At 35.8% G+C, this 17,472-nt stretch overlaps 1 protein-coding gene across 2 annotated transcripts; it reads right to left on the bottom strand.

Moving 5' to 3' along the window:
- Nucleotides 1-3,180: 3,180 nt before the first annotated feature.
- On the bottom strand, nucleotides 3,181-12,890 carry LOC121267716. Of its 2 annotated transcripts, XM_041171730.1 has the most exons (11): nucleotides 12,736-12,890; nucleotides 12,570-12,632; nucleotides 12,514-12,522; nucleotides 10,859-10,962; nucleotides 7,341-7,533; nucleotides 6,535-6,584; nucleotides 6,229-6,325; nucleotides 5,164-5,795; nucleotides 4,159-4,383; nucleotides 4,025-4,081; nucleotides 3,181-3,630 (listed from the first exon to the last, which is right to left on the bottom strand). In XM_041171730.1, exons 4-11 carry the CDS (start codon nucleotides 10,907-10,909, stop codon nucleotides 3,415-3,417), a joined length of 1,521 nt encoding a protein of 506 aa, XP_041027664.1. In that variant the 5' UTR covers nucleotides 10,910-10,962; nucleotides 12,514-12,522; nucleotides 12,570-12,632; nucleotides 12,736-12,890; the 3' UTR covers nucleotides 3,181-3,414. The 2 variants fall into 2 exon arrangements, with proteins under 2 accessions (XP_041027664.1, XP_041027665.1); XM_041171731.1 differs by lacking the exons at nucleotides 10,859-10,962; nucleotides 12,514-12,522.
- Between the last annotated feature and the right edge of the window lie 4,582 nt (nucleotides 12,891-17,472).

Raw genomic sequence — 17,472 nt, 5'->3', positions numbered from 1 at the left:
CTAGTATCTTATAATCACTTAGTTTATCAATAATAATAAAAAAGGATGGACAGATGGCCTTCACAAGGTGTTTATTTTTGCTCCCTAGTCCTGCTAGATGAGGTTGAAAGGCCAAAATGGTTCCCACCTCTTCATTAATATCTTCCACAGGCAATGGGTACTAATGAATTATGTCATTTGTATACACTATTTGTCTCATTGTAATTATCGAAAAATCAAAATACCAATTAGATTTTTTTCAGTACCAATACATGAAATAGTATCCCCACGATTTGACATCATAAAGTAACTCAAACAGAAAACCCATTATGCTCCATTGACTTAGCCAATGCTAAGAATCCCACTTAAGATGTGGAGTTTCCCTGTGGCAGGTAATGCAGACACAGTTCCCCTCAACCATCATTACAGAGATATTACTCCTCGAACAAACTTTTTTAGTCGAATGATATAAAGCCCCGTCTTGTCTGATTCTTGGTGGAGACACCATTATTTAGTTTTTAATACTTCCGTCTATATGACAGTGGCACATAACTCTTATATAATGTGCCAACTTGACTTCTTATGCAAGTGCAGAATATGGCCATGCTGAAGCTTGTAGCGCTGCTCTTAGTTCTAATGGTTGGGATCAGCTCTTGCTTGGCGGTGCCGAAGAGATACCATATTCAGAAAGGAAAAGCAGTGGGAAGTAGAAAAGAAGAGAGCAAAGTTCAGTATGCCGATGGCAGTATCGACAACCATAATAACATACCTAGACAGTATTACAGTGACTGGAGTGACACTTCTCGCGGAGAAAGCGATGATCATGGTAGTAATGGTGGAAGTGGGTAATGGTTTTTGAGCATGGAGTATTTGATGCGTATAATATGGTACGCGTTTTTCTCCTTGCAAGCTGATGCAGATAAAACACTTTCTACATTGCTGATATGGCAAAATCTGATTCGTAAGAAATTTTAAATTTCTTTCAATCTGACATGTCTATAGTGTAGAGAGTTTAAGGACGTCGGCTTGTAAATAGACTTTTTCATATAATGTATTTATTTAAATGGTTTTGATTGGTACTTTTGTTTATGATTGATTTACAAATGAATTACACAAAAATAATTTCACAAACTGATATGGTTTCATCTGATCCGTTAAATCTATTTTACAATAAAAATAACTTTATAAACTGACAAACCACATCAAGCTACATCAATTTGTGAAATTGTTTTTGTATAATTCTTTTATGGCTAGAGTATTTCCCTTATGATTCTAATGCCTTCTCATGTGTTATTGTAATTTTCTCATGGAATGCAAAGTTCTGTAAGAATCTCGCTTTCATCATTAGTAACTTAAATTTTCATGCAGGAATATTTAGGATCTAAACTGAAAGGCGTATAAAGAAGTTCTATGGTGTTCTTATTTGCAAAACATATTGATTTAAGCTTGCTTATTCATGCCATCAGAACTTGCATGAAGGAAGAAAAGATCATCGACAATCGATAATTGCATCAGAGATCGATCTCTTTCCTGTCTATCTATAGGGTCGATAAAAATTTTTAGTTTTTCAGCCAATGAAGAAGCAAACTGGGATCAACATGTCATGTTCATCCTCAAATGGTAAATTAAAAACCATTATTTCCTCTCTCTCCATAAAAATTAGAATGTTGCTCCCTACCCCATTTCCAACTCTCTCCATCCATCCATACGGCCTGTAGACAGCACTGGCCTCAAAATCCCTCTCTTCGTTTCCTTTGTCACACACAACACAAAATTGACTTGTTCCTATGTCGACATTTTTTTTATGTCGATTTTTTCGTTGTACATTTTTTTTTATATATATATTTTGTTCATATTATTTGCATTATTAAGTTGGTAGACAGTTTTTGTACAATGTGGTAGACATAATTTTTATATTTTTTGTTTTCTAGTTTGTTGGATGTGAGCATGAAGTTGAGTTTATATATATTTTGACGCTTTTGTGTTTGAAAATGAAGTTAATTTAGGTTGGTGGACATTTTTTATATATTTTGACATATAGATTATTGGAAGTTATGAAAAGGGAAATAAAATTGTATTTAGAAAAAAAAATATTTTATTATTAAATAAAAATAATGTTATATACAGTTGTAGAGTGCGTTTTGAAAAAGAATGAGATCTACTATTAAAAATTTAATTTTTTTTGTGGATCCCGAGTTTACTCATTTTTTTCAAAATGATTGCGCGACACTTGCACACTCCACAACTGCAAATATCATTTCTCTAACCAAAATTTAACTAAAACTTTAACCAGACCAATACTAATAATGCTCTTTAACTCTTTTTGAGTCTTGAAAACCCTTGCTCAAGAATACCTTTCTCCGCAGCAAACCACGGTTGCCCACAAGCCATCGACTAGAAATAAGCAGAAGCACAAAATTGAATATATCTTTTCTGGGAAAAAAAAAAAAAGGAAAGAAAAAAAGATCTAATTATCATCAGCAAGGCATAACCGAGTTTTATTTTATTTTTTTAATTTTTCAATTTGTCTCTCACCCGTTTCTCTCTTCCTTTGGAAAGGAAAGTTTCTGCAGAAAAGACTCTTCCTTTACTTTCTTTTCGGCCTCTCATCTTTTTCCTCTTTCCTTAGGCCAATTTTGCACATCATTAACCCACACACCCCGAACCGATGAAACCATCGCCTCTCTAGTTACGGAATTCCACCTATCCACAGTCCATTTCCACTGATGGGGTCATCACAGGTGTTGTGCATGACTGCCGCACGCCTCCCATCCACGATACATTTTCACCGACGCGGCCATCACAGGCAATCCGCATGACCACCAGACGTCCCTTTGGAGCGTTTTCAACCTCCTATCATGATTTGGAATACCAATTTCTTTTAGATTGTCACCCACCGTAAACCACTACACGTTGTCCCCAAAGGTCGGCCACCGTTTGATCCACCAGGCTACGCGCATTGGACTCGCTCACAGACACCTTAGAGGTGTTTCTCCCCTCTTCAAAGATAACTGCGTCCTCTCTTATCACAAGAAAATTTCTGCTCTTCCAAAAACAGTCAAGACCAATGCTACCTGCCTTTTGGCTACCTTTTAATTCTACGCACTGTGGTAGTTACTGGGACTCCACATCATCTCTTTCTGTATTTCTCTTTTTTAAGTAATGCAGTGATATTCAATAAAAAAAAAAAAAAAAAACTTCTGCATAAACATCATCTAGATGTTTCCCGGCAGTTTTAATTTTAAACTTTGGAAACACTTATGCTAGCATACATCACATTTCTCTAACCAGAATTTCGATAATTATCAGAAAATTAGATGTTTATGTGTAAAGCATAGCTAACGAAGATACTGTAAATGAAAATGCAGATTTTTTACAACTAAGATTAATGTAAATTTTCTTAAGCATTGCTTTCCTGCAGATGGAAATGGTGCTTCAAGTAAAATTCTTCCTTCGCACACTTCTCCCGCTAAGACTAGATGGAGGAGCACTTTTACATGCACCAGGATGCATTGCAGGCGCAACTTGGCCAATGCATGATTTCTTAGAGATGCGCACCCTTGGATACGGATGAATTTTGGCCAGCTCACGGACTCTGCGTAGCAAGGAACTTGGTAAGGGCCGCAAGGAATGCTCCTGCTTTTGCTCAACCTGTATAAACCATGCAATTAGCATTATCATTGTACCAAAATAAGTCCAGATTACATTTGCAACTTGTCTCTGAAACGAATTTGGATCCCCCACAGTTTAGGATCCAGGGAGAGAGATAGACACTTTGTGTCCTAAAGCAATCATTGAACATTTAATGCTACTCAAGAAATTCGCTCGAGTAGCCATGAATGCTGTAAGATCCAACTTTATGTGTCTTATCTCTATCTCTCTCTCTTTCTCTCTGGGGATGTGAATTCTTGACAAACAAGCATAACATATTAGAGCAATGCAGCATTAATTCCTTGTGGCACAAGAATAGTAGTAAAATATCAGAACAAGCTAGATAATGGAAAAGGCCTTGTTAATGCAATCAAAGAAAACGAGAAAAGCTAACCCCTTTCTTGTTTGGTTTTTCAGCACCGCTAGCTCTTAAAAGATTTCGCCACTTGTCCTGCATCATGCAAAGCCGGTAAACAAAAATTGAACTATAACTACAACTGCTTCGTCGAAAAAGGCATTGTAAAATACCCTGAGATCAATGGGTGTGCGATAAGCACTTGTTGAAAACAGGAGCCTTTTTATGTCAGTCCATCGGCCAACTCCATATTCAGAAATACCATCAACCAACTTTATCACCTCGGAAGGAGTCCACATCCTTTGATGCTTCCTCCTATCATGCGTCTTAGATTTCTTTCTCGTTCCACAGTTATCTTCAGATTCAGATGAGAGAGGCTCCTTGTCAGATTCAAGCCCCTGTACAGAGGGATACACAGCTGATATTCTGAAACTGCTGCACTATAAAAGCTAACTGACAAATTTCAGCATTACAAGGAAAACAAAATTTTCCCCTTAAAAGGATGGAAAAGGACAGGAAACTAATCTACCATTAGATGTGGAAGATTAGGTATTCATATAACTATAGTCACTTTTCCTCCTGAAGATTTTCAGGAGATTTTCAGGCAGCTATCCTCTTAGACAAAAAAAGGATGATTTCACCAGCACGGTACAACAAAAGAACTCAAAAAAAAAAAAAGTCTAAAAGAATAAGAATGTTGAAGGATATGATCCCAGGCATAACTATTACAAATGTCAGCATGCAGATCCCTCTGGACTGTAGCTGGACATCCGCTACTGATAGTGTTAAATATATATTATAATGACCATTCAGATATTGATATTGGCATGTACAAGGGACTAATTTCATCGTAGCCCCATGCCCACATTCTGCTTACACTATCTGCTTACATCTTGACAAAAACAAGGCCAGCAATGTGCAACTGGCAACAGATAATTTTATAATTTCTATCTGTTATTGTCTTATAAAAACAAAAAAAATCTATCTACCAAACTGAGAATCAGACACACGTCAACTAAGTCATGAAAACATGTGTAAGTTTGCATAAGCTTGTGCACACAATTTTTGGGTAGGGTAGAAGGGGAGAGAACTATTAGAATTTTCCATCATAGGTTATATGAATCTTCTAAATTACTGAAAGAAAATGGAGGATCTATGGGGTCAAAAAACTTCCCTACCGATTGTGGCACCAGTTTCTTTGGACGTCCCCTCCGCACTCTAATACCACATAAAGATTTCCCCTCATGAATCACGGTCGATCCTCTACGTCCTGTATTATGAAGTTCATTACAAGATTTGACCTTCAGACCTGTATCTTTTGTAGATGCCACAGGATATTTTTCTCTTCCCTTCAAATATCCTGACTTTTTAGCTGAAGACTCTTCAATGTACCTTCGAGTAGGCTTACGCAATCTCTTCTCTCTAAATTCATCAATCCTGCTCACTTCTAAAGATCGCTTTCCAGTCCCAGTAGACAAGATACCACACGCTAAAAGATTTTCGTCATGATCCAAGTCATCAAGTTTTCTTAACTCAATTGAAGCCATGTGGATACTGTCTTCAGCTGGTGGTTGACACCCACATTTGCTCATGAAGCCACCATGCAACTTGCAAGTTACTATCTTGTCAAGAGCATCATTCTTGCATTCAGATTCTAGAATAGTTGCGGTTGATGATTCTGATATCCCTACAGCACCATTACAACTTCCACTTAATCCAGGAGACTGACTCTCTGAACTTGAGTTTCCCAAACACGTTGCCTCACTGGGACCAGAATCCAATTTGGAAGCCTTTTCAGCAAATTCAATGTCTGTACTTGGAGAGGAAAAGGAAAAAAAATAATTACATTGGCTGTTGTAGATTAGCTGATAAACACAAAAGGCGGGCAGGTTAAGACACAAAATTCTCATATGATCTCATTTCATCTCATCCCATCTTATTCTTAAACATAATTCAAATACAAAATTTTCAAAATAATCATTACAACCTTTTCAAACTAATCATTACAACTTTTTCAAACTTTTAAATAAAAAATAAAAAACTATTCCAACTTTTTCAAATCCCCAAACAAAAATAATATTATAAAACTATATTATTACAATATTTTAACTTTATAATATTTTTTATTCAGCTTTTTCTCTCTTCTTTCCCAAAACCCAAAAAATACTATTCACAAACTATCTTACTACTATTCACAAAATTATCATCTCATCTCACTCCCCAAACAAGCTCTAAAAACTTACCCAGAAGAAAATCTTCACAGTCACATGCGCTGGAGAGACCATTTGTTGCATCCAGATCATCCACTTCATCAAGTTCATCCAGCAATCCATCAAGAACCTACTAAACAGTAATCCATCAGAGATGAAGTACAGAAAGAATAATTCTAGTAAGGGTCACAGAATAGCGATCTTGGAATAGTTCACAAAAGGGGATGAAAATCCAAACTTTCAGCAAGCCAATAATAACGGTTGCTTCCACAAGGCAAAGAGAAGATTGTACAGAATAATAATTTTGACAAGTAAATATACACCAAAAGAGATACGTACTTCAAGTTGTAAGTCTTCTCCTTCCTGAGTTGTATTAGAATCCAAACCACCTTAAGATGAAGAAGGATGTTCACCAGTATTAGAAATACAAACAAATTAATCAAAAAAAGGGGAAAAATGACGTCAAAGGAAAATTGTTAAGTCAAAGAAATCTTCAATCCCACATGTACAGCTATTGGGATTATCTTTTTGATAAGTCTTGGGATTATCTTTGTAGATCGAATCAACCTAGGCTGGTGCCCATATCATGTCTATTTAATATTAGAAACCCTTAATGCACTCAACAATGTAATGTGTACAGGCATGCATTAAAAAGGCAGTATCACAAGTCAATACAGAATCTGCCTTCCACTTGTAATTTAGTTCAGACACAGAAAACTACGAAACAACTTAAGTAGAAACACCATGAAGGAATCAGGAATCTATTTCAAACTTTATGATGGAGTTTTGAACATTCTTAGAAACTCTTTACTCCAACATTGTATTTCCGTGCAACCTATGGATGTTCTTTCATCCTAGTTTCACTTCTGTGCTACTAATTTCATATTCAACTACAAATGGTTGGTTTTGAGAGGAGGGGGGAGAGGGGGGGAGAGGGGGGGGAGAGAGAGAAAGAGAGAGAAGGGCAGAGGTAGGATTATAGAATTTGCTCATATGATGATGGCTTCAAGAAATAGAGGGTGTTTATTTACACATGAAACTTCTATTTGCAAGTTTCCTTCTCTGACTAAACGTGAGGAGTTTAAAGTACAACTTTTAAAGATAAAGGCATCAACAAGGAGGACGCTAAATTCATAGAATATTACCATTATTCAATGCTAGTCCAAACCCAAATCCACACGAAAAATCTTCAATTTGAAAGCATTTTTCCAGACTCTCCTCACCAAAACTTAAGACTCCATCTACTGAAACATGCTCATTTTTTGGTTCCGCGAGTAAGTGCTCAACTTCAATTGCTTCATCTTCTAAAGCAGAAACACAAGATTCATCTTTCTTTACCTGTAGAAACACAACCAAAGGATGTCACAAAAGAAACATCAAGAGGCAGCAAAAAAATTAGGCCAAAGGTCAGGGAACAGACAGGCATGTTATGTGCTTCATATGAATCAAGACATGCTTCATGCAAGAGATCCAAATACGTACTCTTGAGGCACCACTACACTCTTTACTTGTGCCAACATCATGCAAAGGAAAAATTCAAGGATATATTGCATGTTCAAGAAGAAGAAGAAGAAGAAGAACTATATCCAAAGTGAGTGAGCCAGTAAGTGCTTTTTACCATAAGGATGATGACTACCTTGATTCCCACTCTTTTGATGGAGAGGAACTCCGAAGACCATACAAACACCACCTGTCTTTTACCCAGTTAAACCTTGGACCCATGTAATGTACCCAAAGCATATGGATTAGGTAAATGATCAGTTTTTCACTGATGGGACACGATCCCTAGAAATTGTTGCACCCAAGGCTCAAACCTTAGACCTCGGGGAAGCATACTCTCGTGACCAAGGTCCTTACCATTTGAACCGATCCCTAGGGGTCAACTAGCTCGATTCCCATAGATTTATGAAGAACATTGCTTCAACTTCTGAAAAATCTCTCAAAATCCATGTTTCAACTTATTTGACATCTTATTTCCCATAACTAACTTTAGCAAAAGGCATGGCCTAAGTAACACCAACTACAATCCATTATCATTATCCTACCAGGTTCTAATCCTTTTTTCTTTGTTGACAAGCCAACTTCTGATCATATTTCTGCTATTTAAATTGAGTTTCACTGTAATACCTTACTGGACTTAGAGCAGAAGTTTCCAATTAGGTTTCATAAATAAAGGATTCCCAATTGCTTTCAAATTGTTTGAGTTTGATTAGATTGGATGTCATCAATAAATGGCCTTTGATTATTCTATTTACTAAATAATATGAGTTTGATTAAGACCTTTTTATGATTAAATAGAAGACTTATCTCATTTTTTTCAGTTCAACACACTCAATTCTCCTCCTAGTTACTTCATCTAATTTTAAGATTCTTACTTGATGATATATTCATACCTCTAATCTAACTCACCATATACCTATAAAAGAAAATTTCTATGTCACCATATAAGCTTTGTTGTGGAAATGGAGGCATTGAGTAGAATGCTATCAGCTGCTGTGAATATCACATTTCTCAGTGAGCTGTAGAATAACCAAGAGCTCATGAAACCTCATATCTTGTTCATTGATGATTGTCTGATCTTTTGTGAAGGTATCCGGACCATATCCATCCTTTGAATTGTTTATTCCTATGTTTTTAAGCTGCCTCAAGGCTGAAAATCGACTTGGCCAAGATAGAATTAATACTTTCTGGAGCAGTGGATGATAGTGGCAGTTTGGCAAGCATCCTTAGCTGTAGGGTATCATCTTTATCCATGAAGTATCTGGGTCTCCCATTGGGGGCGCCATTTAAGGCAAAATCCATTTGGAATGGCATTATGGGAAAGATGGAATGCTGCTTAGCAGAGTGGAAACAGCTATACTTATCCAAAGGGGGGCGACTTGCTTTCATTATGAGTACTCTCTCGTACCTACCAACCTATTTCTTATCTATCTCTTCCCTAACCCTCTAGGTAAAGCCCAACACTTTGAGGAGCTTCAAAGGGAAATCTTGAGAGAGGAATTGTGATGAGTTCAAGTTCCACCCAATCAAGTGGTCTAAGATTTGCATCTCAATTTTATCCCGTGGCTTTGGCATAAGAAATTGTTTTTGTTCAACAAAGTTCTATTGGGAAATGGTTATGGCATTATGTTATGGAAGTAAGCGTAGTTGAGTTTGGTGGTGGAAATCAAATACGGTATCATGTTGGGAGGATGCTGCTCAAATGAGGTTAATGAGCCTTTTGGGTCAGGTCATACAGTAACGGGATGACAAATCTAGAATTAGACTTTTGTACGATGTGTGATACCTGGATCAGCCCTTGATTACAAGCTACCTGCAGTTGTTTTGATTATCTATCACAAGGAGGCTTCAGGTGCAAAAACACTTACAGGTCTTTGATAATTCCCCAATGGGTCATTATTTTTATTTGATCAGCCCATGATTGGGAGTTCAATCCATGATTGGGAGATGGAGTTGTTCTCTTCGCTCTTCAATTGGTTGCATTCGAGGTTAAGTCATGGATCTTTGGAGTTAAATCCTTTTCAATGCACACATCTGGTCATCTCTCAAGTTGGCTCTTCATTTCCTTGGAAATGTATTTGGTGAAACAAAGAGCGTAGCTTTTTTGTGTGGATGGCCATTTTAGGGAAGATTTTAAGAACGGATATAATTATTTTTTTTGTGATAAGTAAAAGATATTTTATTGATATAAAGATAGGCATAGCTCAAGTACACAGGAAGTATATATGTGATTACACCTATTTAGGAAGAATGGATATAATTTGAGAAAGATACATCTGTGGTGGGGTTGAATATGCAAGAAAAATGGAGAAAGTATTGATTTTCTTCTGCTATATTGTGAGTTGACTAGGGACTTATGGGCAGTAATATTAGTGCTTTTGGAATTGAGTGGTTATGCCCTAGAACGTGTGAAGTTGGCTTCTTGGTGGAACCCTTATGGAATTCACGGAAATTTAGACATTTGGAGGATGGTCCCTTCATACTTAATCTGGTGTATTTGGAAAGAAAGAAATGCCTGAACTTTTGAAGACCTTGAAAAGAAAACAGAATTAAACGCCATTGTATTCAACAATCTTTATGCTTGGATAGCTCTTCATAAGAACTCCCAATTCTCAGACCTATTTCTTGATTCAACAATCTTTATGCTTGGATAGCTGTTCATAACAGAATTAAAAGCCATTGTATTCAACAATCATTATGCTTGGGTGAATTCTTTTGTATACTTGGGTTGCCCCCCCTATGCTTTTAATAAAATCAGCATCACATATTAAAGAGCTTCCACATAACTAAAAGCAACAGAATGTAAATACCCTACAACTATAGGGTGGTGTGATTCATTCCAGCAGGGAAAAAATTATATTGGTGATTATCTGTGGAAACTTGACAGAAAAGCACAGAATCTCGGGGGTTTTATAATGAATTGTAGCCATAGGAAGGTTCGTGATCTCAAACTATTTATAATAATTTTCAAATCAAACAATTCGCACCTATATTTATCCCATCGATCCCATAATGGCTCCACAAAATCTTAGAAATTAATAATGTATATAATTCCTTTCTTTGCAAGTTGCAATGTGGGAAGAAAATAAGTCATGCCAAATTAAAAAAATGATGCAGTTGAGTTACATGCAATAGTTATAGAACCCCATTAAGATATTCTCACCTTCTGGCACTCAACGTTGGCAACCTTCTTATGCAGAGCTTCTTTCTCCATTTCATTTATACTCTTAAGCTTGGCCTTACAGATTCATATATGCACCACTTTAGAAGGAAGGGGCATATTGGTAGAGATAATTTTCATAGCCATCATAAATCCCGCCGTTAGCCAGATTATGCAGATAAGATTGATCACCAAAATATTATTTATTAAAAAAAAAGGATTGATCATCAAAAAATACGAAATAAGGAGGAAACCGAAAAATGAGAATAAAACACAAAATTTTATAGATGAATAGCTTCATAGAAAAGGGAAATTAGTGGAGAAAGAAAAGGCTTTAACATATTTGTGAACACTTAAAAAATTAAAAGGATAAAAAAAGCGCGTTTTCCATTCATCTCTTATAACATTATAGCTTCCATTGAGTAGATTCTTCTGGATAGTATAATCTTTTCAAAGCCTTTTTCATTACAGAAAAATCTAAACCACACCTATCAATCAATCTTTGAAGTAGATAACCTCTTATAGAATCTAATATTCTAGGTTTTGATGCGATAGGGTTAACCCAAGTTGTTGGAACTAGTGAAGTATTTAGTTTTGGGTCCATGGTAAGAATTAAATTGCTTCTACTACTCTCTTAGACAATACAGCGCTTAATAATTGTGCTACACGCCCAAAAGATTGCTGATCTTGATCAAGCACTCCACATGTAAGTTAATGGACCTGGCCCAAGTGGGGTATTTTTCAGACATTTAACTCCAAACACCACCATTACAAGGATACAATTGGCAGGGGGGAGTGAAAACACAAGCATAAGGATTAAAACACCGCACTCTCTCAATCAACAATCACATATCATCCCATATACCAATCAATCGCCAGTACATCTTTTTTACTACCATCCTAGACTTTTCTCGGGTGCACACTACCAAACAATGGTGTAACAATTCCTGTACTAGAGTATATCTAAAGATCCTAAAAGATTTCATCAGTTCATATACCATTTTATTTTCCAATTGCATCATAATAAGTGAGGACACTAATACACTATTTTCTTTTTTGATAGGTAACAATTTCAGAGAATCAAGAATGGGACATCAAAGGTGGAAGATCTTGCTAATTGAGTTTTGATATCATAATGAAGTCAATATGATAAGAGGCAGAAAACAAATTTACTGTCTACATTGACTTGCACTAGTCATTCGACAACACTGAAGAAATCATTGAGATAAAATCAAGATATTGCTACAACTGTAAAAAAGAATGCATGTAAGGAATCAGTACTAGGACAAATTAAGTATAGATAAGCCTCTCCAACCAGAAGATAAAGTATTAAAAAGAAAATAAATGAAAGCTAAGTTAGGCGGCAGAGAAAATGAAGTAAACCAGAGAATCAAAATGATCCAACATTATATTCTTCATTATCTAGGACCACATACAAACAAGCCATTCACGGCCATAAAGACAGTTCCTTTTTCTTTTTTTAAAAAAAAAAAAAAAAAAAAACACAGAGAGAAAGAGAGAGGACAAACAAGCAGCTAAGAACTATTTGGCAAAGTTAAGTCAAACATGACTATTTTAATAAACAAAAGGAAAAAAAAAATAGCAAATACAAAGAAAGAAAATATGAACTCAGGATTTGTCTGTTTGAATCATATTCTTCGTTTTGCCAGGATATAAACAGGAAGTAAGGGAAATAATATATAAAAATGGATACCTTATTCATCAGTAAAGTTAGCCCCAACGAGCTCAAACTCTCTGATCTGTGAGCTCAGAAATTCTAAACAAAAAATAAACAAATTCGAGATCTATCAGAAGAAAAAGAGAAAAGAAAAAAAAGCCGAGAGGGAGAGAGATAGAGAGAGTGGGGAAAGAGATCTGACCTGTGAGCAGTAGAGAGAGAGCGAGAAAGAGATGTCAGATAAATTCGAGCGAATGTTCGAAACCGAAAAGCCTCAAAACCGCCAAAAAGCGACACGAAATTGGGGCTACAGGCTACTCCTTGCTTCTTTTTATTTTATTTTTTTAATCTTTCTTTATATATATATATATATATATATATATCTATATTAGACGGAATCGAAATATTTTGTTTATTTATGTAATTTTTCACAGAACGTGACCTAATTTGTGTTTGGACCCTTGGGGTCAGCTGCGAGGGACCGTCTTAAAGATGAACACGTTGTAAACATTACAATTTGGCTTTGCCTTTCGGACAACCGTCGAAGACTCAAAGCTGACATGGCTCCACCGATGGCGCACACACACCGCACATTCATCTTCGATAAATTTCTTTCGTCCCATCAGGCCGCTCTAGCCACAAATTTTTTTACTTTTATTTGGAGTAATGATTAATGATAATTTTTTTTTTTTTTTTTTTTTACGAAAACCACCTCACGACAGAGTATTTAAGATTTAGGATACTTTTAACGATAAATTCATTTCAATTCATTTTAATTTTTTATTATAATTTTTTTAAATTTTAAAATAATAATAATATTATAAAATAATATTTTAATAATACTTTATCATCTCAACTCAACTCAATTCAATTTAATATTTAAACGCAGTCTTACTAAAAGAAATTAAATTCTAAGAGAAACTAGCGCAACAACCCATAAGCATGACCTCTTACTTAAATCGTAGTTTAATCTCAGGAAGATTGAAACCTAATACATTAGTGGAGTTCCATTTTTTCTTTCATTAGATCAAATGTGATATTTTTATTTAAAAAATTAAATTCAAAAGTTGATAGATAATGACATTTCATAATAGTGAAATAGAAGTAAGATAAAAGTGTGATATGCAAAATTTTCCTTTTTATTTTAGCCCTCGCTCTAGACTAGATATATATGGACATATGGCAAAATTTCTTATATTTAAATAGAAAATTCTACAAACTATAGATTCATCTTATTCTATCTTACTACAATGAAGTAGCATAGACTATCAGCTTTTGAATGTTTCTTTTAAAATTATAAAGGATGATCCAAGAGTGATGAAAAGTTAATAGGATGAAACTTGGATAGGAATGTAGTTTATCGCAATATTCTATATAACCTTATACCCTGGATTACTAAAATGAATAACTTATATCTCAACTAGTAAGAGGGTCCTAGGGGTGTAAGTTAACCGGTTTGGACCGAAAGATTTTAGTAGTCTAGACTAGCCCAATAACATTAATGGTCCGATCTCGATCTATTAGTTTGCAAAAGTTTGATTTTTAGTCCGATCCTGGGTTATGGTTTTTTTGGACCGGACTGGACTGACCGAAATACATATATATATATATATATATGTATATATTAATTATTTCTTATATAGTATTTATATAGTTTGTATATAACTTATTATGTAACTTTTATCTAAACTATGATCATTGACCATATATGTTAAATATAATATTAAATATTAACTAATATGTTGTTGACAATTAGAATTTTGGGCCGAAATAAACATTTGAAAGATAATTTTGGGCTTTTTTATATGTTGTCCCATTTTGTACTGGCCCGAACCGAATTGGACCTATCGGACTCAAAAATAACGGTTTGGTTTGGTCTATAGGTGTAATCGGTCCAGTATCCAGTTGGAAAATAGGTGTACCAAAATTTTCAGTCCTGTCCAAAAATCCCCATGGACCAACCCGGCCGAACCAATTACACCACTAACTAGTAAAATGAATCATTTACACTCCAGCTCATCAAAATCATCAATTTACATAAATATCACATTTTGTCAAATTACACTTTGAGGCCATGCAAAAACTCCGTGACTCGAACTACGCCAATATGATACATCTAATGGTGGATATAGTCCTTAGGAGAATGCATACCCATACCAAGTGACAGCTAAATTCTTTTATAGGACAATACTAGATGGTAAAAGGGAGTACATGACCCTGGAAACCAAACATGTAGGTTATAGGATACTGTAAACAATGAACAATGATAAATGTGAAAACTTGGAATAAGATAAGATAAAGATGAAAAAGAGCCTATTGAGATAATTGTTGATTGTTTGATGATCTCTTTATTTGATCATGACTCATTTATTCATATCCAATTTATGGTATAACTTAAGTTAATGATTGTTGCATTGTTTGTATGTTACCTTTATTTGGATCATGGCTTATTGTAATTCACTATGAGAATGGGTTTGCTGATAATTTCTATATATGTGTCGGTATCCACATTAATTGATGATGGGTTATAGTCCTTAGAAGAATGCATACCCATAGCAGGAGACAACTAAATTCTTTGATAGGACAATCCTAGATGGTAAAAGGGAGTACATGACCCTGGAAACCAAACATGTAGGTTATAGGATACCGTAAACCATGAACAATGATAAATGTGAAAACTTGGAATAAGATAAGATAAAGATGAAAAAGAGCCTATTGAGATAATTGTTGATTGTTTGATGATCTCTTTATTTGATCATGACTCATTTATATATATCCAATTTATGGTATAACTTAAGTTAATGATTGTTGCATTGTTTGTATTGTACCTTTATTTGGATCATGGCTTATTGTAATTCACTACGAGAATGAGTTTGCTGATAATTTCTATATATGTGCTGGTATCCACATTAATTGATGATGGGTTATTTTCACATATTAGATGTAGGGGTGTGCAAAATTTCAAAAATTCCGACTCCGTCCAACTTCCGCTTCGACTCCGACTCCGACTTCGTTGGAGTCATCGAAATTCGGAGTCGGAATTCGGAGTAGCTCCGAATATGTATTCGAAGTCGGAGTCGGAGTCGGAGCTCCAAGAAGCTCCAATTCCGACTCTGAAATTTTTTTTACTGTACACTTGTGCTCGAGCGAGGTGTCGAGCGCAAGTCGAGCACACGTTGTATTGAACATTGGCTCGAGCGGAAGTCGAGCAAACCTCTCTGGAAGAGTTCTGCTCGAGCGACATGTCAAGCGGAAGTCGAGCAAACCTCTTCCAGAGAGGTTCGCTCGAGAGACATGTGGAGCGGAAGTCGAGCGAACCTCTCTGAAAGAGTTCCGCTCAAGCGCCACGTCGAGCGCACGTCGAGCTCCGATCTTATGTCGGAGCTCCTATAGGAGGTCGGAGCTCCGATAGGATGTCGGAGCTCCGACCTCCGATCGGAGTCGGACTCCGACTCCAATTCGGAGTCAGAGTCGGAGCTCCAATTTGGCTTCGACTCTTGTCGGAGTCGGAGGTCTGAAACGACCACTCTGACTCCGTCGGAGTCAGAGCCCAGCCCTAATTAGATGTCAATCTACTCATTGTTACTCATGCATTATTATATGTGTATTATTATTTAATGAATGTTATTTGTGCACTAATATATGTTCGATATAATCTGCTCATTATAATCTTCTCACTTGTTCACACTATTGTCACCGAGTCGTCCCACTTACTGAGTTGTTGAACTCACATCTTTGATTAATATATCAGATGCTACTAATTATAAAGAATAACTGAAGAAATGATTTTAAAGCAGAATATGACCGTGATAGAAGCCTCAATGAGATAGTGAGGTAGCTGTATGAGGAAGAATGAGCTATAGCAGTGCAATTTTTACTATATATTGATTTCACTTACTAGGAGAAATAGAAGAGGAAAAAGTGAGAAATTATTATTTTTTAATTAGTTGTGATATTGTAAAACATACATATATATATATATATAATGTTTATCATATATATTTGTTTTCTTTTTTCTCCCCTATAATACTTTTGTTAATATTCTAAATTGATTTTAGGACCAATTTTGAAGTTCCCCTGCTATGAAATGATTTTAGTTGAATTAAGAAAAGAACACTCTTTAGTTGGGTTGACACGGTGCTCGCTTTGGGGCAAGTACTATTACTCTTCAGTGTGCTCCCTAGGTTTGGCGAGCACTATTACTCCTCAAGTGTGCTCACCCATGTTGACGAGCACTGTTACTCTTCAATGCACTCTTTGCTCGTCTGAAGCAAGCATTCTTTAGTCGCTTCAGGTGTTAGCACTTATGCTTGCCCTAGGCGTGATATCTTTCTATTTTGTGAGCAATCACTTCCCTCTTTACTCTTTGGGCAAGCTTCACACTTCCCTTGCATTGTTCACTTTAGAGCAAGCACTACTATTACTTTTATGCGTATTCGTTCGAGTTGTAGGCACTCTTCGATTACCTATGTGCGAGATACTTGTGCTTGCCATGGTACAAGAAATCTATGCATAGTATTTCATAAAAATATTATAATTATTCTTATATGATATTATTTGGGGAAAAAAATAGCAATGGTTTTCATCTCATTTTGTACAATAATTCATAAAAAGTATATATATTTTTTTCAATTTAACACAAACGTGATATCTGATCACCCTCCCAACCAAAGTCCATTTGGGGGTGTGACAATTCATCCCCTCACAACTCAAAGTGATAGTTGCTCATCAAAGCCTTCACAAGGTTGTAGTCAATAGTTGCTTCCTAGATACCATCGGTCATTGGTTTTGTTGCTACTTATTTCACTCCTTGGTCTTTATAGGCTTTGGTACCCCAATGATATTTTGTTATATATTCAAGATTTTCTTAAAATGTCTCCCTTGATCTCTTGATTTATAATTTTCATAATTTGGTTAGAAAAGCAAACTTAGAATTGCT

This window comes from Juglans microcarpa x Juglans regia, chromosome 5S (assembly GCF_004785595.1).
Source record: "Juglans microcarpa x Juglans regia isolate MS1-56 chromosome 5S, Jm3101_v1.0, whole genome shotgun sequence".
Lineage (NCBI taxonomy): Eukaryota > Viridiplantae > Streptophyta > Magnoliopsida > Fagales > Juglandaceae > Juglans > Juglans microcarpa x Juglans regia.
Note: the sequence above shows the minus strand (reverse complement) of the source record. Positions and strands in the feature narration are given on the sequence as shown.